This window comes from Oncorhynchus kisutch, linkage group LG2, assembly GCF_002021735.2.
Source record: "Oncorhynchus kisutch isolate 150728-3 linkage group LG2, Okis_V2, whole genome shotgun sequence".
NCBI classification, from domain to species: domain Eukaryota; kingdom Metazoa; phylum Chordata; class Actinopteri; order Salmoniformes; family Salmonidae; genus Oncorhynchus; species Oncorhynchus kisutch.
In genome coordinates, this window is record NC_034175.2 from 32494632 (window position 1) to 32520895 (window position 26264).

The window sequence follows — 26264 nt, forward strand, 5'->3', positions numbered from 1 at the left end:
CTGTCACGTCCGTCACATGTGCTCAGTGTGAACCTGCTTTCATCTGTGAAGAGCACAGGGCGCCAGTGGCGAATTTGCCAATCTTGGTGTTCTCTGGCAAATGCTAAACGTCCTGCACGGTGTTGGGCTGTAAGCACAACCCCCACCTGTGGATGTCGGGCCCTCATAGCACCCTCATGGAGTCTGTTTCTGACCGTTGAGCAGACACATGCACATTTGTGGCCTGCTGGAGGTCATTTTGCAGGGCTCTGGCAGTGCTCCTCCTGCTCCTCCTTGCACAAAGACGGAGGTAGCGGTCCTGCTGCTGGGTTGTTGCCCTCCTACGGCCTCCTCCACGTCTCCTGATGTACTGGTCTGTCTACTGGTAGTGCCTCCATGCTCTGGACACTATGCTGACAGACACAGCAAACCTTCTTGCCACAGCTCGCATTGATGTGCTATCCTGGATGAACTGCACTACCTGAGCCACTTGTGTGGGTTGTAGACTCCGTCTCATGCTACCACTAAAGTGAAAGCACTGCCAGCATTCAAAAGTGACCGAAACATCAGCCAGGAAGCATAGGAACTGAGAAGTGGTCTGTGGTCCCCACCTGCAGAACCACTCCTTTATTGGGGGTGTCTTGCTAATTGCCTATAATTTCCACCTGCTGTCTATTCCATTTGCACAACAGCATGTGAAATGTATTGTCAATCAGTGTTGCTTCCTAAGTGGACAGTTTGATTTCACAGAAGTGTGATTGACTTGGAGTTATATTGTGTTGTTTAAGTGTTCCCTTTATTTTTTTGAGTAGTGTACATTGGAATTCAGTGGTAGATATTGAAAATGATCCTACTCCTTGGCCAATTAAGCTTTCAGACCAACTTCAAAACATTCAGGCTATCCTAACCTCCAAATTCTTAAAAAACTTTTAGCAACTATGATTATATAAATGAGCACACATTTGCATACAATTATCAACCCATAGTAGCTCTTGATCCGTTCAAGCTAGAGACTACTTTCACATGTTCAGACTATTTTAGCTTCCAATAAAACTATAACTTTATATATTTGCATACACTTGCATAGAATAATCTACCAATAGTAATTCTTAAACCGTTCAAGCTAGAGACACCAAACATGTTCAGGCTATCCAAACTTCTATAAACTATAACTATATACATTTGCGTAGAAAACATGTATCTTCAAAACTTCCAAATCTTAAGTGTTCATCAATTACACTGAACAAAAATATAATCGTAACATGTAATTTCATGAGCTGAAATGAAAGATTCCAGAAATGTTCCATATGCACAAAAAGCATATTTCTCTCAAATTGTGTGCACAGATTTGTTTACATCCCTGTTAGTGAGCATTTCTCCTTTGCCAAGATAATCCATCCATCTGACAGATGTGGCATATCAAGGAGCTGATTAAACAGCATGATCAATACACAGGTACACCTTGTGTTGTCACAAAACACTATATAGTTTTGAGGGAGTGTGCAGTTGGCATGCTGACTGCGGGAATGTCCACCACAACTGTTGCCAGAGAATGTTCATTTCTCTACCATGTCGTTTTAGAGAATTTGTCAGTTCGTCCAACAGGCCTCACAACCGCAGACAACGTGAAACCATGCCAGTCCAGGACCCCCCTATCCGGGTTCTTCACATGTGGGATCGTCTAAGAAACCTGCCACCCGGACAGCTGATGAAACTGTGGGTTTGCAAAACTGACGAATTTCTGCACAAACTGTCAGAAACCGTCTCAGCTCATCTGCGAGCTCGTTATCCTCACCATGGTCTTGACCTGACTGCAATTTGGCCTTTGTGGGGTTATGGCATTGTTATGCATGAGCTACGGACAACAAACACACTTGCATTTTATCGATGTCAATTTGAATGCACACAGCAATACCTTCACGGGATCCTGAGGCCCATTGTCGTGCCATTCTTGCCATTTACTTACACAATTCCTTGAAGCTGAACATGACCCAGTTCTTCCATGGCCTACATACACACCAGACATGTCACCCATTGAGCAGTTTGGGATGCTCTGGATCGACGTGTACAACAGCGTGTTCCAGTTCCCGCCAATATTGAGCAACTTTGCACAGCCATCGAAGAGGAGTGGGACAACATTCCACAGGCCACAATCAACAGCCTGTTCAACTCTATGTGAAGGAGATGTGTTGCATTACGCAAATGGTGGTCACACCAGATAGTGACTGGTTTTCTGATCCACGCCACTGCTGTTCAAGATAGAGACCCCAAACCAACTTTCACATGTTATTCTATTCTTCATGGAAATTTACTTCTCTCATTTAAATCATCTTTCTCCAAAACATTTGTATATTGTCCCATACAATAATCTGTACTGTTAATTTTTTCTATAATTTTTTAAAAGAAATATATATTTTTAAAATATTTGGCATTCCCACTGCAATCCTGCCTTGAACCCGACCCCGACTTTGAATACATCTGCCTGTGTGGACACTTGGACAGATGATTGAACGCCCAACAAAGATCATTGCCCATTTTATCATTACATTCAAGGAATCCCATACTGTATTACAATTTTGGCTATAAAATTAGCTCTGATAGCTGTGCACAACTTTTTATAGCTATCATTCGGGATGACTCTCCTAATACTAAACTTTGGTTTCTGAATGGCAGCAAATGTGAGTAGCGCACTCAAATTACCTAGTGAAATCCACACCACATGCTAACCACAACAGCCTCACGTCTAAATGAGTTCTGATACGACCGTGTTACATACAAAATGTAACTTTATTAACCTTCATGCCTCCATTCATATTAATATACATTATGTTTGAACTCAGTTTCATTTCACAGCTCCATCCATATCAAGAATATTGACAAAATATTTAGACAACTTTTGAAGAACAGAAAAGAAAGAACAGAAGAAAGAATGAGAAAAACACTTGTTATTTCTACCTTTGAAAAACATTGGGATTCCAAATCTGTTCGTAGAATTCCTTGAACTAGGGTCTCCCTTTGAAACATTGTGAGGCAGTAACTCAACTTTACTGTAAGAATGAAAAGCTCTGAATACATTTACAATACAGGCACTATACATAAATACAGGAACAATAATTACTGTACATAATAGCAGTAAGCTTGAAACAAAGGCATTCGCACCACTAAATAATTATTCAAAAGCAGATCAAAGAAACATAATTTAAACAGAAATTAAATTATTATTGAACGCATACAGATATAAGTGTAATCAAAATTATTTCACAGGGTGCTCCCCAAGGGTTGGTATTCCGGCTTTTACACATTCAATAGAGCTTTCCCTCTGAACCACAATACATTCAACACTGTGTAAAATCAGTTATATCAAATGGCTCTTCTGTGCTTTTGCATGCTGCAATCTGTTTATGAAAAAATGAAAGTACTTGCACAAATAACCAGTATCGGAGAGGTCAAAACCCAAATGATTCTTTAAGTGAGGTTTTCACAAAAATGCATCCATGCAAATCATATTCAGCTTCCATGGGAGATTAATACAGCATGTAAAAGGCTACTGTATTGAAGATACTGTATTGAAACAATGTGGTAAGGCTCAGTGCATTGAATATAAACTGAAAATGGGAGGTGGCCTGTTTGCATAATGGTTTCAGAGTTGATGTGCTTTTATTTTTTACGAATACTTCTCTGGCTGAGTATCAATTCAAAGGTCTATTATTTGAATTAATATGACATATAGTTGTGAAATAGTTTTAAGTGGATGCTTTTCAGAGATTTGCTGTGATAGGAGGCACTATTCATTATTGCATAAGTTTGACCCTGCTTACCATTACAAAAGGATGCTTGTAAAAGGTTTTCATAATGCTAAAGGGGAGTGGTATTGCATGCATACAATAAGCCTCTGTGTACACATGCAAAATATTAGTTAACTTTCAAGTGAAGTAAAAAAAATAATAATAATACTATGCTATTGTGAATGAAACCCTGAATAAAATAGTTTGATATAATGTTGATATGAATCTGCACTTCTAATTGTAAGATTGTTCAATTGAACATGGCTGGGTGGAGAATAACGTATTTGGGTTTGATCTATACAGCAGTTATCTGATAAAATGTTTGACAATATTTATATGGAAACCTTCTCTTGTTTTGAGAAAGAAGACAATCACAAACCAAAATGCTAAATGGCAAATTTCTGACACCACATTTGATCATTTATATGAGTATTTTAGATAACAACATTGTTTATTATCAATAGCTCCATTGTACTGTATATCAAATCAGATAAATGAGTGTCTCTGAAAAATACTTTACATGTATAAATGTATTTGCTATTGTCCAATAATTAAAAGCCCTATTTTTTAAAATGTATATACAGACTGTAGAACTGAGTTATACTTTTTATTTATTTCCACTATCACATATTTTACAACATTTCAAAATATATATATTTTTTTACAGAAAATTGTTATATGCAAGATGAAGTGCCCCTCATTTCAGAAAAGTACAGTATATGAATAATAAAACATGTTGATAATTATTCATATGTATCAATGGATTTAACATTTCAAATGAATTCATTTAAAAACTATACTTCATAACAAACAAGGTGCTGATGATATGCTTGAGCCAAAAAAGGCAATACAATTGTAAATATTCACATGTACACAAACAACATATACTGTAGTAACATAATTTGACATATATTATAATACTTCATAATACCAAAAGGGAAAGAGACGAATTGGGCATGTTTCTGCAAAATACATTTTTGTTTCAGGTAAGGATGTGGTTTTAAATTCTAGTACAGGACCACTACGCTGGTGTGTCTGTGTGTGTTATTAAAGTAACTGAGCATATTTTGGCCTTCTGAAATGTGCTCCTGAAACTGTAAGCGGGGAACCAGCTAAAACCTCTGTGTATAAAATGCAAGTTGTAAAAATACTTTGAACAAATACAGTTATCATACATGTGGGATTCTGTTATGAACGGCTTTGATAATGATAAACACCATCAGATCTGTGTCACGTAATTGCAAAAAGTGAAATCTGATAAAATCGCTGATAGGAAAAGCTGACAATATTGCTTTCATGTATCTCGGAAAGATTTATGTAGTGTTATTTGTATGTCCATAGGCATCTATTTCCAACCGGCTGGATAAATTGGTAATTTAAAGTTGACGTCAAACAACCTGCAAAACATAAGTGGTTGATGTCATAGCTAAGACTAAATAGAAGTTGAGCCATATTTTTATTTTTAGAATACCCCAGTTACAGTGCCTTTCAAAAATATTGAGATCCCTTGGATTTCTTCACATTTTATTGTCTCACCAATCTACACAAAATACTCTGTAATGTCAAAGTGGGGCGGCAGGGTAGCCTAGTGGTTAGAGCGTTGGACTAGTAACTGGAAGGTTGCAAGTTCAAACCCCTGAGCTGACAAGATACAAATCTGTCGTTCTGCCCCTGAACAGGCAGTTAACCCACTGTTCCTAGGCTGTCATTGAAAATAAGAATTTGTTCTTAACTGACTTGCCTAGTAAAATAAAGGTTAAAAAAAGTGGAAGATACATATATTTATACATTTTATTGTTCATAGAAAACACATTTGACAACAACTACAGCTGCGAGTCTTCTTGGGTAAGTCTCTAAGAGCTTAGCACACCTGGATTGTGCAATATTTGCCAAGTATTATGTTCAAAATGCTAGTCAGCAATTTTCAAGTCATGCCTTACTATTTCAAGCAGATTAAAGTCAAAACTGTAACTTGGCCACTTAGGAACAAACACTGTTTTCTTGGTAAGCAACTCCAGTGTAGATTTGGCCTTGTTTTGTAGGTTTTTGTGCTGCTGAAAGGTGAATTCCAGTGTCTGGTGTAAAGCAGAACCTGAAGAAGGTTTTGCTCCAGGATTTTGACTGTGTATAGCCCTATCCCATTTCTCTCTATAGCCCTATCCCATGATTCAGCCACCACCAAGCTTGAAAATAAGGATTGTGTTGGATTTGCCCCAAAATAGGGCTTTGCATTTCGGCCAAAAAGTGTATTCATTTGCCGTATTTTTTTGCAGTATTATATTATTTTGTATATTTGTGTTAATCTTTTCACTCTATCATTTAGGTCATTATTTTGGAGTCACTACAATGTTGTTGATCATCTGCTAAATATGTGTATGTGACCAATACAATTTGATTTGATCCATCCTCAGTTCTCTCCCATCACAGCTATTAAACTCCGTAGCTGTTTTAAAATCCGCAATGATGGTTAGATACCTGAGTAGTTTCATTCCTGTCCTGCAGCTCAGTTCAGAAGAATGACTTTTTCTTTGAGGTGCCTAGGTGGTTTAATAGATGATGCACAGCATAATTATGAACTAGACCATGCTTAAAGAGCTAGTCCATGTCTGATTTGATATTATTACCCAGCTACAAATGAGGCTTTCGAAAATCTCCCTGGACTTTGTAGTTGACTATGTGCTTTAAATACAATACTTGTCTGAGGGACCTTACAGATGTTGTATGGGGGACAGAGGAAGGGTTAGTCCTTTAGAAATCATGCCAAACCCTATTATTATAGAGTGAGTCCATGTGATTTGTGATTTGTGTGATTTGTTAAGCCAAACTCTACTCCTAAACTAATTTAGGCTTGCCTAAACAAAAGGGGCTGAAAATTTATGCAATGACTATATTTTATTTTATTAATAAAAAAAATGACATTATAGAGTTTTGTATGTATATGGTTGACAAAAAAATAGCAATTAAATCCATTTTAATTCAAAGTTGTAACACAATAAATTTGAAGAAATCCAAGGGGTCTGAATACATTTGTAAGGCAGCCTACAGCTATAAATCTACGGCTATATAAAAATCTCTATATTGCCATAGATCTCTTTTTGATCCATGACTGATGGGACTGATCAAAATGTGGTTTTACTGAGTTGAATAACCCTTTACTCTGAGATATGGTAGATGAGACAGTAGAAACCGTATTATGGATATCTGTCATTGAGGGACATGCAAGACAAATTGCAAGAAAAGGTAGACCTGAAGCTGGATCTGAAGACCTCACATCATGTTTGGTGTATGTATGACTAAAAAAGACACCGCTCTCTCGCAAACCGCCAGACAAAGCTACAGGGCCAACTGTCTGTGTGCACCGTGTACTACAGTATGTAGAAAAGAGAAGGGGAGATTTTGTTCCAAGTTTCACTAACATATAGGTCTGTTCATGAAAACATTTATTAAAACCAGTTCCTCCTCAACCACCGATCCTTAAATGTGACATTTTCCAAACTGTTTACAGTGAGCTTGCCTAGAACCTTTGTGCTGTAGTTACAAACCCAGTAGAAATATAGAAATTTGTAGTATAGAGTACGAAGTGGCACTGGTAGAAATATATCTGTAGCAGAGGAATTTAGGGTCATTTTGGGTATCAGCAACCAGAGCAAGGATACAAGAACAACATTTCCCTGTTCTGAATGTATTGCTTTCCAATTGAACTAGAGTAACCGAGTGCCGGGTAAGCCCTCTGAACTGAAGCAAATATGCTTTACCTATAGACTACTAACCCACAAATGATCACAATGCCAATCCCTTTCACTGAAAATGCCAGGGATATGAAACAAAATCCTTGAATATTATGGAATCATCATATGTGTGAATCTGTAAGGTGCTTCAAAGTTGTTTTCACATACCGGATATGTTCATTAGATTTTTCATAGTACATTGGTGTGTGAATTGATGTTTCTTTGTGAAATGTATCAAAAGCAGGCATACACAGCAAGATACAATAAACTGAAAACAATAAAAGTCTCCATATTAAAACTATATTTACCCAATGAGATTGCACTTTACTGATTGCTAATCACTGCACAAAATGCACCAAAAAAGTTTTTTAAAGAAAAAGTTCAGAAGAGGCTCAAGGTGATGAGCCTCAATGTGGTTGGGTCGATCTCGTGTGTTAACAAGATCCATTGAATGAAAAACAAAACAAATAGCAAAAACAACTCTGCATCTATATCACTGGTCCATTGAGATGCTCCGGATGCTTCTTAATCTAGAACACTGGTACTAGAATTTATTCTACAATACTGATTCTAGAACACTCAAAATAGTTTTTATAGATACAACCTATGTGTGGATGGCACCCTCTGGTGACGGGTTGTCCTGAAACACAGAGATGCAGGAAGCTGCTATACGGCGGGAACTGTGCAACAATACTTTCCATAGGCAAATTGGAATCTGTGTCTTTTTATTCCATTGTCCAATCTAAGGCCCTATGCTTCAAAACACATGCATACAGCCCTTCCATCCATTCATCCAGCCATCCAATCCATAGAGTTCTTTCACATTATAGACGCTAGAAAAGCAGCCATTTTGAACAATATAACCAAAACAAAGACACCAAATTCCTTCCAAATGAACGAAGAACATCCCTCCAAAAAAACTCAGAAGTGAAACCATTTAAGAACAGTGCTAGGAAAAAAGACAGATTGTCGTAAAAACTCCAAACTCCAAAATGACAACAAAAGAGCCTTCTCCGGTTCCAACCCTCCTCAGTCAGTGAGGATCCAGAACCGACCCTGTTTTTTTTTGCTCTGTGAACAGACAGACACCATTCTGTGTTTTTCGCTCCTCTCTTCCCACTGCCTCACGGACAGACAACAGTGTGTGTCCAGTCCAGCTGAACCACATTGAGGGAGAGACCCCGCTCCCCCCTGCGGCGATGTGTGTGTGTGTGTGTGTGTGTAAATGTGTGTTTCTGCCTCATCTGATGACATCATCACCCTGAAACTGTCTCACACCAGCATGTGTCTCCGTCGGTGCAGGGCCAGGTGGTCCGAACGGGAGAAGCTGCGGTCACAGTCTGCACACTTGAAGGGCTTGATGCCTGTGTGTTTCCGGTAGTGGCGAGTCAGCTCATCAGAGCGGGCGAACTTCCACGTGCAGCCATCCCAGGTGCATTTGTATGGCTTCTCACCTGGACAGGTCAACACAAACAGACAGAAACAGAGACTGGGTGAAACAGTGACTTTCACAACATACAATTTGTGTGCATTCGCTATTGTATTGGCTAATTATTTCCCAATTTTCTACTAAAACAGTCTTATAATATGCTTGGAAAGTGTAGACATCACAAGCATCAACAAGTAAACCGTTTTGGAGACACTTGTCAGGTTTCCATTGGCCCAGGTTTATTCAACAAAAGTTTTTTTTAAAACAACAACATTGAAAGAAGTAATGGAAACGGCAGCTATCTAAAGATTGACAACAATTTTATCTGCTGGACAGGGGTGGATTTTTCTTTTGTCTATCTTTCTTTATAGTGACAAATCATGACGGAAATTGTGTTTTTCAAATAAATGATACTTTCTGAATAATTTTTAAGCTGTATGTAAATAAATCTCCACTCCAAATGTAATTCTAAATGCAACGTCTTGCTAAAAATCCATATGTTTGCAGGATAAAGATTCTCCTGATTTTCAAGAATGCCTGAATTGCTTTGCTTTCCTTTTCTGGGTGGCTTGATGAACTTTTCACCATCCAATTATTTCAGATATACAGGAGTGCAAGTTTCACCACAAAAAGGACCATGGTGATACACTGACATGTGAAAATGTTTAGAATATGTCAAATATAAGTAAATACTTGCATTCTATCCATGCTGGCTTCTGGGGGCTACCTCCCTGGTACATGGTAGGAGCAAAGGCATATAGGCTGTCGCACAATTTTTCTAAACTGATAATGGAAAAACTTCAACCACTTATTCTTCTAGTGATTTTTTTTTAGGTGTGACCTCATTACTTCCAGCTGTTTTTATCAACCCAAGACAGTTCAATGTAATTCAGTGATGTGTATGAAATCTGGATGAAGCCACCGCACAGCCATCTTGTTACTTCTCCTCCATTGTAGAAACAGATTTGGAAGCTATAGAAATGCATTTTTGAAAGTCTAGATTTTTGAATGTCTAGATTTTGAATGTCTAGGTTTTGACACATTTATTCTATTACAAACACCTTAATGCATACTTTTAAATTATATTATGTTAGCTAAACGTACAAATAGTAAATTAAAGCATTTTCCTTAAATTATATATTTTTTGTACTAATGCAAAAATATGCTTAAATACATAAAACGCTGTCCTTGAAACATTTCATTAAAATACTGTAGAATTCCATTCATTCCTATAGATTACTTCTCTTACTAGGGAGAGGCAAATGTGGTCGACCAGTTGCTTCAAAGCCTCTCAATGGCCTATACATTGCATCAGCAATCCAAGGTTTGTATACACCATTGATGGAAACTCACCGTAGATGCAAACTTCCAAAATGTATTGAAAATAATCACTGGACAACTTCCCACCTCAGAGGAAGTTGCCGCACCTATTTTGAGTAATTCGGAAATTCTCGTTTAGGTCCCACTTCGAGGACTGACACAGGCTGCTAATACATATTCAGGAATTGGGGGTGGGAACATTTTGGTGATTTTCACATGCAGCAGAGAAACAACAACAAATAGGGAACTGACGGACAGCTGTCAGTGTAACTTGCTAGTATGCTAACTTTAGCTAGCTAATGAAAGTTATGTATGCACCCCTTCAGTTAAGATAGTCATACTTTAAGTCAGCTGAAAATAATTATTTCAGAAAAAGACTACCAGCCTACCTGTCAAGAAATGAGTCTCAGCTAAACCGTTTCTATACAAGTTGTTGACATGTTGAGGGTTGACATTTGTCTGATTCTTGCTGTTTGATTATTTTATTTGATTCCAGGCGTCATTCAATTTTGGACATGCACACGGACATAATCAAATAGCTATATTTTTTGTTCTCTCTGTTATCATTTCAGCATGCTAGCTAGCTACAGTATATATATATATCAATGCATAATCTAAATTGTGGCAGTGAATCTGCCGTAGAAATAGAAACAATATAAGCTCCGGTAATGTGGATAGCTTAGCTTTTGAACGTTTGGAGCATGTTTTGAAACGATGGCCGAATTTGTTTTGCATTGAACGGTGCCATGTTTGTGTGGAGAATTTCTTTAGGATCAATAAAATGGTTCTAAAATGCAATCATATCATGAAATTTCAACATGTATAAAACATATATGTATATGTACACTAGCTCCAAAATAAGGACATGCTTGGATGCCAGGTGGTCGTGTATATCGATGACATCCTGGTCTACTAGGCTACCTTGGAGGATCACATCGCTGATGTCCGAGTAGTCCTGGAATACCTCCTGGCTAACTAACTGTTTGTCAAGGCAGAGTAGTGCCAGTTTTATCAGGGAGAGTGTGCCCGATTCATTCCATGGGCGGAGTACGCCCAGAATTCATTACGTCACTCCTCGACAGGGCTGACTCCCTTCCAATGTGTTCTGGGTTTTCAGCTGGCCATGGCTGTGCCAGACCGAAGCTCCTGCGGTGGATGAGTGGTTTAGGCACGGAGAAGAATTGTGGAGCGACTCCAGCGCACCATCCACAGTCAGAAGGAGGACGCAGACTGCCACCCATTTTCCATCCTGGGGATCATATCTGTCTCTCTACCAGGAAACTCTAACTCCGCCTGCCTTGCAAGAAGCTGAGCCTCCGGTTTGTAGGACCGTTCATGGTTCACCAGAGGGTCAACGAGGTGACATATAGGTTACAGCTTCCCAGTGACTACCACATATCATCTTTTCATGTCTCCTTTTTCAGGCCGGTGGGTCCTTGTCCCCTGGCTGATGCTGTCCCCCACAACACCGATCCGCACCCCTGGACGTCGAAAGGACATCCCACCTATATCGTCAGATATAGACTCTCGATGTCATGGGGGTTGGCTCCAGTACCTGGTGGACTGGGAGGGATACGGACCCGATGTTGGGGAGCGGTGTTGGGTTCCGGTGGTGGACATTCAGGATCCCAACATCATCATGATTTCCATCTTCGCCCGGACAGTCCTGCTCCTCATCTTCGGGGCCGTCATGTTTACTCCCATTCCTCCCATCAAATCAAATCAAATTGTATGGGTCACATGGTTAGCAGATGTTAATCAGAGTTTAGTGAAATGCTTGTGCTTCTGATTCCGACCGTGCTGAAATATCTTATACACAGGAATGAATAAGAATATGTACATATAAATAAATGGATGAACGATGGCCGAACGGCATAGGCAAGATGCAGTAGATGGAATAGAGTACAGTATAAACATATGAGATGAGTAATGTAGGGTATGTAAACATTAAATAAAGTAGCATTGTTTAATTAAAACCTGTTAGGGATAGGGGGCAGCAATCTCACTTTGGATGAATTGCGTGCCCATAGTGAACTGCATCCTACTCTGTCCTAGATTGCTAATATATGCATAGTATTCTTACTATTGGATGGAAAACACTCTGAAGTTTCTAAAACTGTTTGAATTATGTCTGTGAGTATAACAAAACTCATAGGGCAGGCAATCTTCCAAACAGGAAGTGGAAATTCTGAAGGCGTGTCTAATTTTAAGTCATCGCCTATTCACTTCCAAAAAAGATATGGATCTGTTAGCACTTCCTACACCTTCCACTAGATGTCAGCATTCAGTAGAACGTGAAATGAACATGCTAGTGTGAATTTTGACCGAATGGGAGGGGAATGAGTCACTGTCCTGGCAGAATGCCATTTCCTGGTTGCGCAATTGTCTGTTGATATCACCTGCGTTCCATTTGACTGCAGACGAAAACAAATGCTCCGGTTGGAACGTTATTGGATATACATGAAAATAACATCCTGAAGATTGATTCTCTACTTAGTTTGAACAGTTTATTCAACCTGTAATATATCTTTTTGAAGTTTTCGTACGAGTTCGCCTGGACCAGAGTCAGCTTTTGGGTACGTGAGCTGAAAGTGGTAGCAAATGCAGCTAATTGGACACTAGTAATGAAAGTTATGGAACAAAACAACGATTTATTGTGGAACTAGGACTCCTTGCACTGTATTCTGATGAAAGATCATCAAAGGTAAGGGAATATTTATGATGTGATTTCGTATTTCTGTTGACTCCAACATGGCAGAGAAATATATTTACGTTTTAGCGCCGTTTTAGATTATTGCATGGTACGGACACCGACAGGGCTGGTTTCTTTTTGTAATCCATGATTGACTGTACACCCTGTCACATACGTCTCATGTCTGAGCTGTTGAATTGCGACTCTACTTTGTCTCTATACTGACGCTTAGCTTGTTTGATTGCCTTGAGGAGGTAATAGCTACACTGTTTATATTCGGTCATGTTTCCGGTCACCTTGCCATAATTAAAAGCAGTTGTTCACGCTTTCAGTTTTGCACAAATGCTGCCATCAAACCACGGTTTCTGGTTGGGGAAGGTTTACTAGTCACCGTGGGTATAACATCACCGATGCACTTGCTAATAAATTTGCTCGCCAAATCAGCAGATACGTACATCAGTGTTGAGGCTATCCCGAACATATCCCAGTTCATATGATCGAAGCAATCAGATTGGTCGGACCAGCGTTGAACAGACCTGAGCATGGGCTTTTCCTGTTTTAGTGTCTGTCTATAGGCTGGGAGCAACAAAATAGAGTCGTGGTCAGATTTGCAGAAAGGAGGGCATGGGAGGGCTTTGTATGCATCATGGAAGTTTGAGTAGCAGTGATCCAGAATTTTTCCAGCCTGGGTCACGCATTCGATATGCTGATAAAATGTTGAGGTTTTCAGATTAGCCTTGTTAAAATCCCCAGCTACAATAAATGCAGCCCCAGGATATGTGGTTTCCAGGTTACATAGAGTCCAATGAAGTTATTTCAGGGCTGTCGAGGTGTCTGCTTGGGGAGGATATACATGGCTGTGATTATAATCTAAGAGAATTCTCTTGGTAGATAATGCGGTCAACATTTGATTGTGAGGAATTCTAGGTCAAGTGAACAAAAGGACTTGAGTTCCTGTATGTTGTTTTGATCACACCACGACTCGTTAATTCAAAGGCATACAACCCCACCCTTCTTCTTAAGAGATGAGAGATGAGATGTTTGTTTCGGTGTTCGACGGTTTACTAGCCACCGGTCCTGGCAACCATCATCAATTATTTTGCGCACCTGCGCTTCATCATGAGGCACACCTGCACTCCATTACCTCACTCATTAATTCCCTTTTATCTGGCACTCCCTTAGCATCATTCCCCAGGCAGTATTGTTCATGTGTTTCATGTCAAGACGTTACTCCTAGGTTGTATCGTTCTTTGTTGTATTAAACTTACCACCTGCTTCTGGACTCCCATTGTTTACGTTACTGGTTTAGTGGATGATTTGTCCCAAATACAATGCGTTTAGTTTTAGAAATATTTAGGAGAAATGTATTTATTGCCACCTATTCTGAAACTGACTGCAGCTCTTTGTTAAAACTTCTTAGTGATCCCTTCGCGCCAATCCCGTTAACGGGATTGATTTGACAACAACCAGTGAAATAGCAGCGCTCCAAATTCAAAAACAAAATATTCATAATAATAATTCATAAATCATTCAAGTGTTACACATTGGTTTAAAGATGAACTTCTTATTAATCCAACCACAGTGTCAGATTTCAAAAAGGCGTTATGGCAAAAGCAGACTATGCTTTTATCTGAGGACAGCACCCCATCAAACACATGAAAATCATAATTGAAACCGCCAGGCGCGACACAAAAGTCAGCAATAATGATATAATTCATGCCTTACCTTTGAAGAGCTTCTTCTGATGGCACTCCAATATGTCCATTAAACATCACAAATGGTCCTTTTGTTTGATCAATTCTGTCGTTATATCCCCAAAATGTCAATTTATTTGCCGGTTTTGATTCCGAAAACACACCGGTTCCAACTCGCGCAACATGACTACAAAGTATCTAGTAAGTTACCTGTAAACTTGATCCAAACATTTCAAACAACTTTCCTAATCCAACTTTAGGTATTTTTAAGCGTGAATAATCGATAAATTTAAGACGGAATAATACCGAACAAAAACAAAGTGGAGCGAGCTTTCAGGTTGTGTGCCCCAACCACAACAGTACACTTGGCTATCCACCCAGATAGGAAATGACTACTTCTTCATTTCTCAAAGGAAAAACATCAACCAATTTCTAAAGACTGTTGACATCTAGTGGAAGTGATAGGAACTGCAAGCAAGTGCCTTGATCCACATAGAAAGGCCATTGAAAAGAGAGTGACCTCAAAAAACATTTTCCTGGATGGGTTGTTCTCAGGGTTTCGCCTGCTAAATAAGTTCTGTTATTTTCTTGATGCACCCATCCCGTTAGCGGGATCATTTTCATCAACATCCACTCAATTACAGAGCACCAAATTCAAATTAAATTTCTAAAAATATTACATTTTCATGAAATCACTAGTGCAATAGAGTAAAACACAGTTTAGCTTGTTGTTAATCCACCTGGCGTGTCAAAGCTTTTCGGCTAAAGCTATCCAAGCGTTTATGTAAGCACATCTCTCTCAGTAGACAAAATATTACAAACAGCTAGCAGCCAAGTAGATTGGTCACGAAAGTCAGAAAAGCAATAAATTAAATTGCTTACCTTTGATGATCTTAGGATGTTTGTACTCACGAGACTCCCAGTTACACAATAAATGTTACTTTTGTTCCATAAAGATAATTTTTATATCCAAAATACTTCCATTTGTTTGGCGCATTATGTTCAGAAATCCACAGGCTCGAGCGGTCACGACATCGCAGATGAAAATTCCAAATAGTATCCGTAAAGTGCGTAGAAAGATGTCAAATGTTTCTTATAATCAATCCTCAGGTTGTTTTTACAATATAAAATCGATAATATGTCAACCGGAATGTAGCTTCTTCCATAGGAGAGAGAGAGAAAATGGCTGTTGCGCATGAAAAACTCAGCCATCCACTGATGCGATGGGTGCTTCCTCGCTCATTTTTCAAAATAAAAGCCTAAAACTATGTCTAAAGACTGTTCACAGCTTTAGGAAGCCATAGGAAAAGGAATCTGGTTGATATCCCTTTAAATGGAGGCATGGCATCCAATGGAACAGAGAGCTTTCAGGAAAAACAGCACTTCCTTGTTGGATTTTCCTCAGGTTTTCGCCTGCAATATCAGTTATGTTATACTCAATATTCTGACAGTTTTAGAAACGTTAGAGTATTTTCTATCATAATCTGACAATTATATATATATATATTCTAGTTTCTGGGCCTGAGAAATAGGCAGTTTCAAATGGGTAAGTTTTTTTTTGCCAAAAACGAAAATACTGCCCCCTACACTCAAGAAGTTACACTCACAGACATAATTTTAACAGTTTTTGAAACTTTAGAGTGTTTTCTATCCAAATCTATCAATTATATGTAGCAGGCAGTTTACTTTGGGCACACTTTTCATCCGGACGTGAAAATAGTGCCCCCTAGCCTTAATACGTTTAAGTGTTGCAGTGATTTCTCTCGCTGTAGAAGCTTACATGTATAGTGTTGAGTCATCTGCATACATAGACACACTGGCTTTACCCAGTGGCAGGTAATTAGTATAGATTTGAAAAAGTAAGAGGCCTAGACAGCTGCCCTGGGGACTGTCTGATTACACCTGGATTACATTAAAGAAGCTTCCATTAACTTCTTGCGACTATTAAACATTTTGGATGAAAAACGTTCCCGTTTTAAACAAGATATTTTGTCACGAAAAGATGCTCGACTATGCATATAATTGACAGCTTTGGAAAGAAAACACTCTGATTTTTCCAAAACGTTTCCAAAAAGATATTGTCTGTGAGTGCCACAGAACTGATGTTACAGGTGAAACCCAGATAAAAATCCAACCAGGAAGTGCCGCATTTTTTAAAACCGCCTCATGCCAATGACTCCTTATATGGCTGTGAATGAGCTACGAATGAGCTTACGTTTTCCACGTATTCCCCAATGTGTCTACAGCATTGTGACTTCTTTTTAGGAATTTCCATTGAAGAATGGCTGTAAGGGACCATATATAGGGGCGGCAGGGTAGCCTAGTGGTTAGAGCGTTGGACTAGTAACCGGAAGGTTGTGAGATCAAACCCCAGAGCTGACAAGGTACAAATCTGTCGTTCTGCCCCTGAACAGGCAGTTAACCCAGTTAACCCCCAGGCCGTCATTGAAAATAAGAATGTGTTCTTAACTGACTTGCCTGGTTAAATAAAGGTAAAATAAAAAAATAAAAATAAAAATTGTGTGGTCACATGGTGTCTCCCGCAAAAAATCTTACTGAGGTAGCCATTTTTCCAATCGCTTCTTATGAGCAACCAATTGCCTCGACGGATATATTATCGAATATATATGTTAAAAACACCTTGAGGATGGATCCGAAACAACGTTTTCCGTGTTTCTGTCGATATTATGGAGCAAATCTTGAAAAAAGTTTGGCGTTATAGTTGTAGCATTTTCCAGTCGATGTCTCAGCCAAGCATGATGAAGAAATGGGAGCTATTTCGCCTACAAAAATAATATTTTTGGAAAAAAGGAACATTTGCTATCTAACTGGGAGTCTCCTGAGTGAAAGCACCTGAAGTTCTTCAAAGGTAAATTATTTAATTTGGTTGCTTTTCTTATTTTCGTGAAAATGTTGCCTGCTGCAAGCAGAGCCTAGCATAGCATTATGCCATGATAAACTTATACAAATGCTTGTCTAGCGTTGGCTGTAACGCATATTTTGAAAATCTGAAATGACAGTGTTGTTAACAAAAGGCTAAGCTTGTGTTTGAATATATTTATTTCATTTCATTTGTGATTTTCATGAATAGGAAAAGTTTCTAGGGGTATTTATGTCCGCTGCGTTATGCTAATGCATTTGAGGCTATGATTACGCTCCCGGATACGGGATTGCTCGTCGCAAGAGGATAAATAACACCCTCTGTATTCTCTTTATCCACAATATATCAGGGGCATTAAGCCAGAATACGTTTTTTTCTAGCAGCAGACTATGATTGAAAATGTCAAAAGACATTTTTCAAAGCTTTTCCAAAATTTCAATCGTGACCGATTTATGGGTCCTTGAGGAAATTTGTTCATCATTAGGAAAGAGTCTCTAGGTCAAACGGGGCGACAAATATGAGGGTTTAAGTAAGACTACTTATAACAGCAGTCTCACTTAATTAAGTATTCTAGGACAATCTGTGCTATTATTTTTGACCAAGTTACTCATGGCATCTAGTTTCTGTGTGCCAAATTAGTAAAAATGTTACCAATCTATGCTTCAGTTATTTAACCATTTTTTTGTGAAATTATAGAATAACAATAGGTAGCAGCATCGTGTATAGTTAAATGTATTTGTGCATGTGTGATGGTTTGTGTATGTATGTGTGGGGTCAACGTGTGTGTGTGTATGAATTTGAGTTTGAGTTTATTTTTATTTTTACAGGGACAGTGCACATTAATCAACATTTCAGTAAAAGTGCCGGTTTTAGCCAACCGGCTAATTTTCAACCGCAGTCCCTGGGCAGGTTATTAAAAACAATTACAATATAAACAATAGCAACATAGAACAAGCAAGACAATAGCAACATAGGACAAGCAAGACATAGCATACAGACAGAGCAACATAGGACAAGCAAGACGTAGCATACAGACAGAGTGTGTGTGTGTGCGTGAGAGTAACAGTGTAAGTGTGTGAATAGAGTTTGTGCTGCCGTGTCAATAACATGTCTCAAAAAAAGTGCTATTGTGACCAGCAAAGTCAGACTAGATCTAAAGCTATATTCAACGTTTGTCTAGGTTCCCAGGATGTCGGGAGATGGCTTCAATATCGGTCACTAGAAGCAATGGTGAGCGCTATTACCATCAAGTAGGCTCGCGGCTTGCTATGGCGTATTGGGATGGTAGATGGGTATAAGCTCCAGCTCAGAGAATCACAGTTTCAATCCCATTTTTAATATTTTTGTTTTAACCCTATACCAAACCTTATCCCTACCTTAATTAACTATTCAGAACTAATGCCTACATTTAACGGTCAAATTCAAAGTTTATCGACAAACGTCGATTACTGCAGTCAGACCGTGAGATCTTGTTGCTTGTGAAGAACCTTACACGTGTATTCATTTTCCATGCTTATTAGAGCGAGGGAAATAATTAGATTCATGAAGATAGTGAGACATATACTTTAATTGATGAAGACAACTGTAATGAGTTGGTGAAGCCACACACACACACACACACACACACACACACACACACACACACACACACACACACTGACCTGTGTGCGTCCTCCGGTGTGCTTTTAGATGGGAGCTCTTGGTGTAGACCTTATTGCAGCCCTCAAAGTCACACCTGTGGATGCGTCTCTTCTTGGAGTCTGGCGACTCTGACCTCTGGGGGCGCCGTATGCTCTCAATACTGAATGGTGACATGGAACTACAACAGGAGAGGAAGAGGTGGCTCATTACAATTTAGCACACTTAGCATTTTCAGCATCTTTCATTTATATTATTAGTTTGGATATCAACAACTGTATGATCCATTCTTAATGGGCAAAACCCAACATGAGACTGTGTATGCATTGCCTATTGTAATTCCATCAATGGTGTCATTCATGTATATTAGGATTCCTTATAATACAAAAAGGAGTCTATACTCAACATTTGGTGGACAATGTGGACTCAAACATATTTTGAAGTATGAAAATCACAAAAATAATATTTTGATTTTTCCCTTCAAGCTCTTCTTTCTCTTGTAGGCTTTGTCATGTACACTTACACTACAATAGCATTGTACTTTTATGTAATGTAATTATGTAACCTATAACATATTTCAACATCCCCCAAGCTCTATGTTCTTCACTAGAAATTCAAGGAAATAGATTCAAGATCAAATTTCACATTTTATGACATGTTCAATCTGAGATATTGTGAAAGAATTTCAATGGCCTTTAGATGGTGCTCTAGCACCTTGGTAGAAACCACTACAAGGCACAGTAAACTGGATGAGGTAAGACTGTTATTTTTACCATTCCCATTGATTTATCAATCATCAAAAGACAATGGCATATCTATTTTTTCCATGCAGTTCAATGAACATTATTTCTGTTGAGTTGTTTATATTGTAGCAATATAACTGGTCATGACATTTCGTTTCAAATTAGTAGTACACTGGGAGAACGAGGAGCAGCCAAAGTCTATTTGGGGGCTAGGAAGAGGAAGGAGAAAAGGAACAAGAAGAGCAGTCACAGTGTTATCTGTTTTTTTTCTATAGGGGTGCATAACAGTGCTCTTTCGAGGTTGGAAATGAGAAGAGGACAGAAGAGAGAGGGGAGGAGAGAGGGGAGCAGCAGTTGTGGCTGCTGGGGACCGGGGTAGGTGTTTTTGGGTGGTGGAGGAGCGAGGAGGCTTGGCCAGAGAGGCCCTCCGGTGAACTGTCTCAACCACCCGCCTCCCACTTCCTGTCTCGCTGATCCACCCACAAGCTCGCACACACGCACACATACACACACACACACACACACACACACACAAGGATCACCTGTTGCTCTTGGCTAGCTGCCATGCTGGGGCCGTGGGGCTGAACAGGAAATGAGCTCATGGGTCAGATATGAGACTGAACTCCAGCTCTCCTCTCTCTCTCTCTCTCTCTCTCTCTCTATTTCTCCCTCTCTCTCTCTCTCTTTCTGTCCCTTGCTCTTTCTGCACCCTTCTTTCTCACTCTCTCGGCCACAGAAGCTCAAACTAACTTCCACTCTCTCTATTTCTCACTTTAGTTCCTCCCCCTCTTTCTTTCTCCCCCAAATGTACACTTCTTCTGAGCAAAAAGGAGACTCAGTGTAGCAAACAACAGCACAACTATTGACACAATTAAGGTTCAGACTATTGGCAAACATACTGTACAGTACATAAACATAGTCAACATATACTCAGCCCACTCAAAATGAAGTACACTGAGTATACTAAACATTAAGAATGCCTGCTTTTTCCATGACATAGACTGACCGGGTGAATCAATTTCAATCAGTGTAGATGAAGGGGAGGAGACAGGTTACATAATTATTTTTAAGCCCTGAGACAATTGAGACATGGATTGTGGATGTGAATGGGCAAGAAAAATATTGAAGTGCCTTTGAACGTGGTATGGTAGTAGGTGCCAGGTGCACTGGTTTGTGTCAACAACTGCAATGCTGCTGTATCAAGTTTCCCATGTGTATCTATAATGGTCCACCACCCAAAGGACATCCAGCCAACTTGACACAACTGTGGGAAGCTTTGGAGTTAACATGGGCCAGCATCCCTGTGGATGGCTTTCGACACGTTGTGGAGTCCATGCCCCAACAAATTGAGGCTGTTCTGAGGGTAAAAGGGAGGGGTGCAACTCAATATTAGGAAGGTGTTCCTAATGTTCGGTATACTCAGTGTATAACTACCTAAAGGAAAATTGAGAAGCCTACTGTACTCCAAAAATGACAGCAACTAACACATTCAGAGAATACACCTGAGTGGGGAAAGGGAATGGTGATCTAGGGATGAGAGGTAAGAAGATAAGCGAAGAGAAGGATTTGAGGATTTACAGTGAAAACACTGAGCTCAGGGACATCCAGCAGGAGAGAGGAGGAGGATGTGCACTTTCTGACTTCTTCCCAAAGTGATTCCATGATTATGATATCATTTAGGACACTGAATCAAACATATTCTAAAACAAAGGACGAAGGATGATTTCAGGTTGATCATAATTCTGTTTAGATTACAGATTTTGTGGGGGCTTTCGTAGGCCTACTGCTGCTGCTACTTCCTTCACTTATTACTGTTACTGATACTTTTAGTCTGGTATAAAAAAAAAAAAATTCAATCGCTTTGGTGCAATTTCACAAGTATGTGATACATTTTCAAAACTCGAAAACAGCATTGCCTTTATTTTAATTGTATTTTATTTGAACTTTATTTAACCAGATAGGCCAGTTGAGAACAAGTTCTCATTTACAACTGCGACCTGGCCAAGATAAAACAAAGCAGTGCGACACAAACAATAACACAGAGTTACACATGGAATAAACAAACGTACAATCAAAAACACAATAGAAAAGTCGATATACAGTGTGTGCAAATGAGGTAAGATAAGGGAGGTAAGGCAATAAGTAGGCCATAGTGGCAAAATAATTACAATTTAGCAATTAAACACGAGTGATAGATGTGCAGAAGATGAATGTGCAAGTAGAGCTACTGGGGTTCAAAGGCGCAAAAAATAAATAACAGTATGGCGGTGAGGTAGTTGGATGGGCTATTTACAGATGGGCAATGTACAGGTGCAGTGATCTGTGCGCTACTCTGGCAGCTGGTGCTTAAAGTTTGAGAGTGAGATATGAGTCTCCGGCTTCTGTGATTTTTGCAGTTTGTTCCAGTCATTGGCAGCAGAGAACTGGAAGGAGAGGTGGCCAAAGGAGGTGTTGGCTTTGGGGGTGACCAGTGAAATATACCTGCTGGAGCGCATGCTACGGGTGGGTGCTGCTATGGTGACCAGTGAGCTGAGATAAGGCAGGGCTTTACCTGGCAAAGACTTATAGATGACCTGGAGCCAGTGGGTCTGGCGACGAATATGAAGCAAGGGCCAGCCAAGGAGAGCATACAGGTCGCAGTGGTGGGTAGTAAATGGGGCTTTGGTGACAAAACACATGGCACTGTGATAGACTGCATCCAATTCGTTGTCAAGGATCGGTAGGATAGTCAGTTTTACAAGGGTATGTTTGGCAACATGAGTGAAGGATGCTTTGTTGCGAAATAGGAAGACGATTCTAGATTTAATTTTGGATTGGATATCCTTAATGTGAGTCTGGAAGGAGAGTTTACAATCTAACCAGAGACCTAGGTATTTGTAGTTGTCCACATATTCTAAGTCAGAACCGTCCAGAGCAGGGATGCTGGACGGGCTGGCAGGTGTAGTCAGGGATCGGTTGAAGAGCATGCATTCAGTTTTACTTGCATTTAAGAACAGTTGGAGGCCACTGAAAGAGAGTTGTATGGCATTGAAGCTCGTCTGGAGGTTAGTTAACCTGTTTGGGGTAGGGGGCAGTATTTTCACTTTTGGATAAATAGCGTGCCCAAACTGAACTGCCTCCTAGTCTGTCCCAGATCCTAATATAGGCATATTATTATTAGTATTGGATAGAAAACACTCTGAAGTTTCTAAAACTGTTTGAATCATGTCAATGGGTAAAACAGAACTTATTTAGCTGGCGAAACCCCGAGGACAAACCATTCAGATTTTCTTTTAAGTCACTGTCTTTTCAGTAAATTTTCATGGTTGAATCCAGAATTCTAATCAACTTTCCTGTTCCTAACTTGTCTTTCGAAGACCTTAAAAAGGCAGGATAGATATAGGTCTGTAGCTGTTTGGGTATAGAGTGTCTCCCCCTTCGAAAACGGGGATGACTGTGGCAGCTTTCCAATCTTTGGCGATCTCAGACGATACGAAAGAGAGGTTGAATAGGCTAGTAATAGGGGTTGCAACAATTGGGGTGGATAATTTTAGAAAGAGAGGGTCCAGATTGTCTAGCCCGGCTGATTTGTAGGGGTCCAGATTTTGCAGCTCATTCAGAACATCGGCCATTCGGTTTTGGGTGAAGGAGAAATGGGGAAGGCTTGGGCAGGTTGTTGTGGGGGGTGCAGAGCTGTTTTCCAGGGTAGGGGTAGCCAGGTGGAAAGCATTGCCAGCTGTAGAGAAATGCTCAATGAAATTCTCAAATATCGTAGATTTATCGGTGGTGATAGTGTTTCCTAGTCTCAGTGCAGTGGGCAGCTGGGAGGAGGTGCTCTTATTCTCCATGGACTTTACAGTGTCCCAGAACGTTTGGGAATTTGTGCTACATGATGCAAATTTCTGTTTGAAAAAGCTAGCTTTTGCTTCCCTAACTGCCTGTGTATATTGGATCCTAACTTCCTGGAAAAGTTGCATATCGCGGGGGATATTCAATGCTAATGCAGAACGCCACAGGATGTTTTTGTGCTGGTCAAGGACAGTCATGTCTGGAGTGATCTAACATGCTGACCAGACCGGACACGTCGCGTGCTCAAGCGTCGCAAATTAAATTTAGAAATCCATGTTATTCAATTATTGCACCCACACTGCTCGCGCTCGCCAACGGGGGTCTGCGACACCAAGGGCTAAAATATAACTTATTCCTATTTCTGACGCAGATCGCGCTGAAAGTCCTGCCTCTCCCATCTCCTCATTGGTTTATAGAAGCAGGTACCCACGTGCCATCTACTCATTGGTTGTACCCACGTGGGTGACTGAAAGACGAACTGTTTTGCCGGTAGTTGTGGTAAAACAATGAAAGTTTAGATGCGATCACCATATAAGTGAAACGATGAAAAAGCCTGGAAGGAGGAGAGATGACTAGAAATGATTTGGTTCGCCGTTTTATGTGTGGATTAATTGTCGGAGTAGAGGAGCTTGTGCATTTCAGGTAAAATAACAACTCAATGTTTATATCCCAGGACAAATTAGCTGAAGTGTTTTTGGGAGCATTTGACAGTGACCCATTACGGATGCAGGCAATGAGGCAGTGATCGCTGAGATATTGGTTGAAAACAACAGAGGTGTATTTGGAGGGCAGGTTGGTTAGGTTGATATCTATGAGGGTGCCCGTGTTTATGGATTTAGGGTTTTACCTGGTAGGTAAATTAATGAATATGATGTCAGTTCGGTTGTCATCTGAGACATTCTCATCAATGATAAGATGACAAACTCTACAGTGGAAATTCTATCAGAGTTATCGGATTCACATGGCATTGTTGTTCAATTTAAATGTTTGAATAAGAAATTATTTTTGATGGGATGAAATGTGATTTTAGCTTCTAAAATGTGAGATTTGGGTTTTCATAAGATAGGGCTCTGCTCAATCAGTAGCCCGTCCCTGTGAAGGGACATGGGCTAAAAAACTTTTCAAACACGCCCTCCTCTCCCTTCCTATATAAGCCCTTGACGACAATATAACCTCCAGTGGGAGCAGGTGTGACAGGCAGAACCGTCTTTGTTTCAGCGACAGTCTTAATCTTGCGACAAAACCGCCACTGACATGACCGCTGCTTATAGCTGCTGCTGAGAAACCAGGGGAGACTGAAGAACTAACAATAATTGCTAATTACCTAGCAGAGGTGGCGAGCACACCTCCGTACTAATTGCTGATTGCCTAGGAGAGGTAAAATCCCCCCCCCCCAATACAGCCACTGATTACCAAAACAAGTCACATATTGCCCTGCCCCTTGGTCCTGGTTGATGTGTTAACAACTATCTGCAAACTATGAGCGGTCAGCAGTTCACACATCAAGTAGGCCACTGGGAAGACAAGCAGCACTTAAAGTAGATGGCCCTAGTCAGCAAAAACAGTTTTAGATCACAACAGATAAAGACAAAAAAAATTATACTTATCACTCCTGGAGATATCAGGAATCCTCTATCTATTGAATTAACTAGGCTACATGTCATACTAAACAGGATATAAACACTAGGTCAGGAGACAGACAGGGAGCCTAATAAGGAATGAAAATGAATTATTTAGGCTATATTATATGGATTATTTCAAGGCCGACAAAGAAATACATTGTGAAGGATTTGCAAGTGCCACAAAATAGGATGGTAGGGACATAATGCTCTCAGCATTTAAACAACATTTTGTTGTATTAAATCATTGTATTCCATAAATTGCAAGTACAGGCTGTGACTTACTTAGAATTAAATACAAATTAAATGAAAAATGCCTCATTAGGCTCAGTCTACAGTGCCTTTGAATTCATTTTTAGAAACACAAGTTTGGCTAGTCTGTTGCTTCAGGCTCATGCTATGGTGCCCGGAGAGCAGGCCATCCTCTCTGCGCTTGCAGAGCCACTGGAGATGCTAAACAAAAGCTCCTTGAAAATGGGACTATGCCAGGCCTATTATCATTTCGGACAAAATCAAATATGGACTAAATGATAATAGAACAAAAATTAATGAAACTTTTAAGAGATCAGATGTTTTGTTTATAAATACTTTGCTACAATAACACACTAAGCTATCTACCCACCTAGGCTACAAATGCATGCTGGTCTGGGCATGCCCTGAGCTCATGTAGTGAGAGCTACTGGAGCGAAATTGGAGTGAGGGAGAAGGCCGACAATCCAGCCTTAGGGAATGTCGCTCCTTGCTCCATTCAAATTAGGCACAGCCTGCTCTTCTTTCCGCTCCAGCTCCACTCCGCTCACATACTCTGTTTGGGATGCATTCCAAGTGAGGGAATGTTTGTTTGTTTGTTTTTGTGTGTTTGTTTGTTTGTGTGTGTGTGTGTGTGTGTAGGATGTGCTGAGTCTGGTGGTTAAAGTATGAGTACTGG

The 26264-nt window shown here is 39.9% G+C and overlaps 1 protein-coding gene across 2 annotated transcripts in view; it reads right to left on the minus strand.

The window, feature by feature from the left end:
• Positions 1–2747: 2747 nt before the first annotated feature.
• Positions 2748–26264, minus strand: part of LOC109865315 (Krueppel-like factor 12) — a 151329-nt gene continuing 127812 nt past the window's right edge. For both annotated transcript variants that reach the window (XM_020453413.2, XM_031793217.1), the window contains 2 exons: positions 19170–19327; positions 2748–8946 (listed from right to left, as the gene is read on the minus strand). In XM_020453413.2, coding sequence (XP_020309002.1) covers positions 8765–8946; positions 19170–19327 — 340 coding nt within the window. In that variant the 3' untranslated portion in view covers positions 2748–8764. The remainder of the gene's footprint in view (positions 8947–19169; positions 19328–26264) is intronic.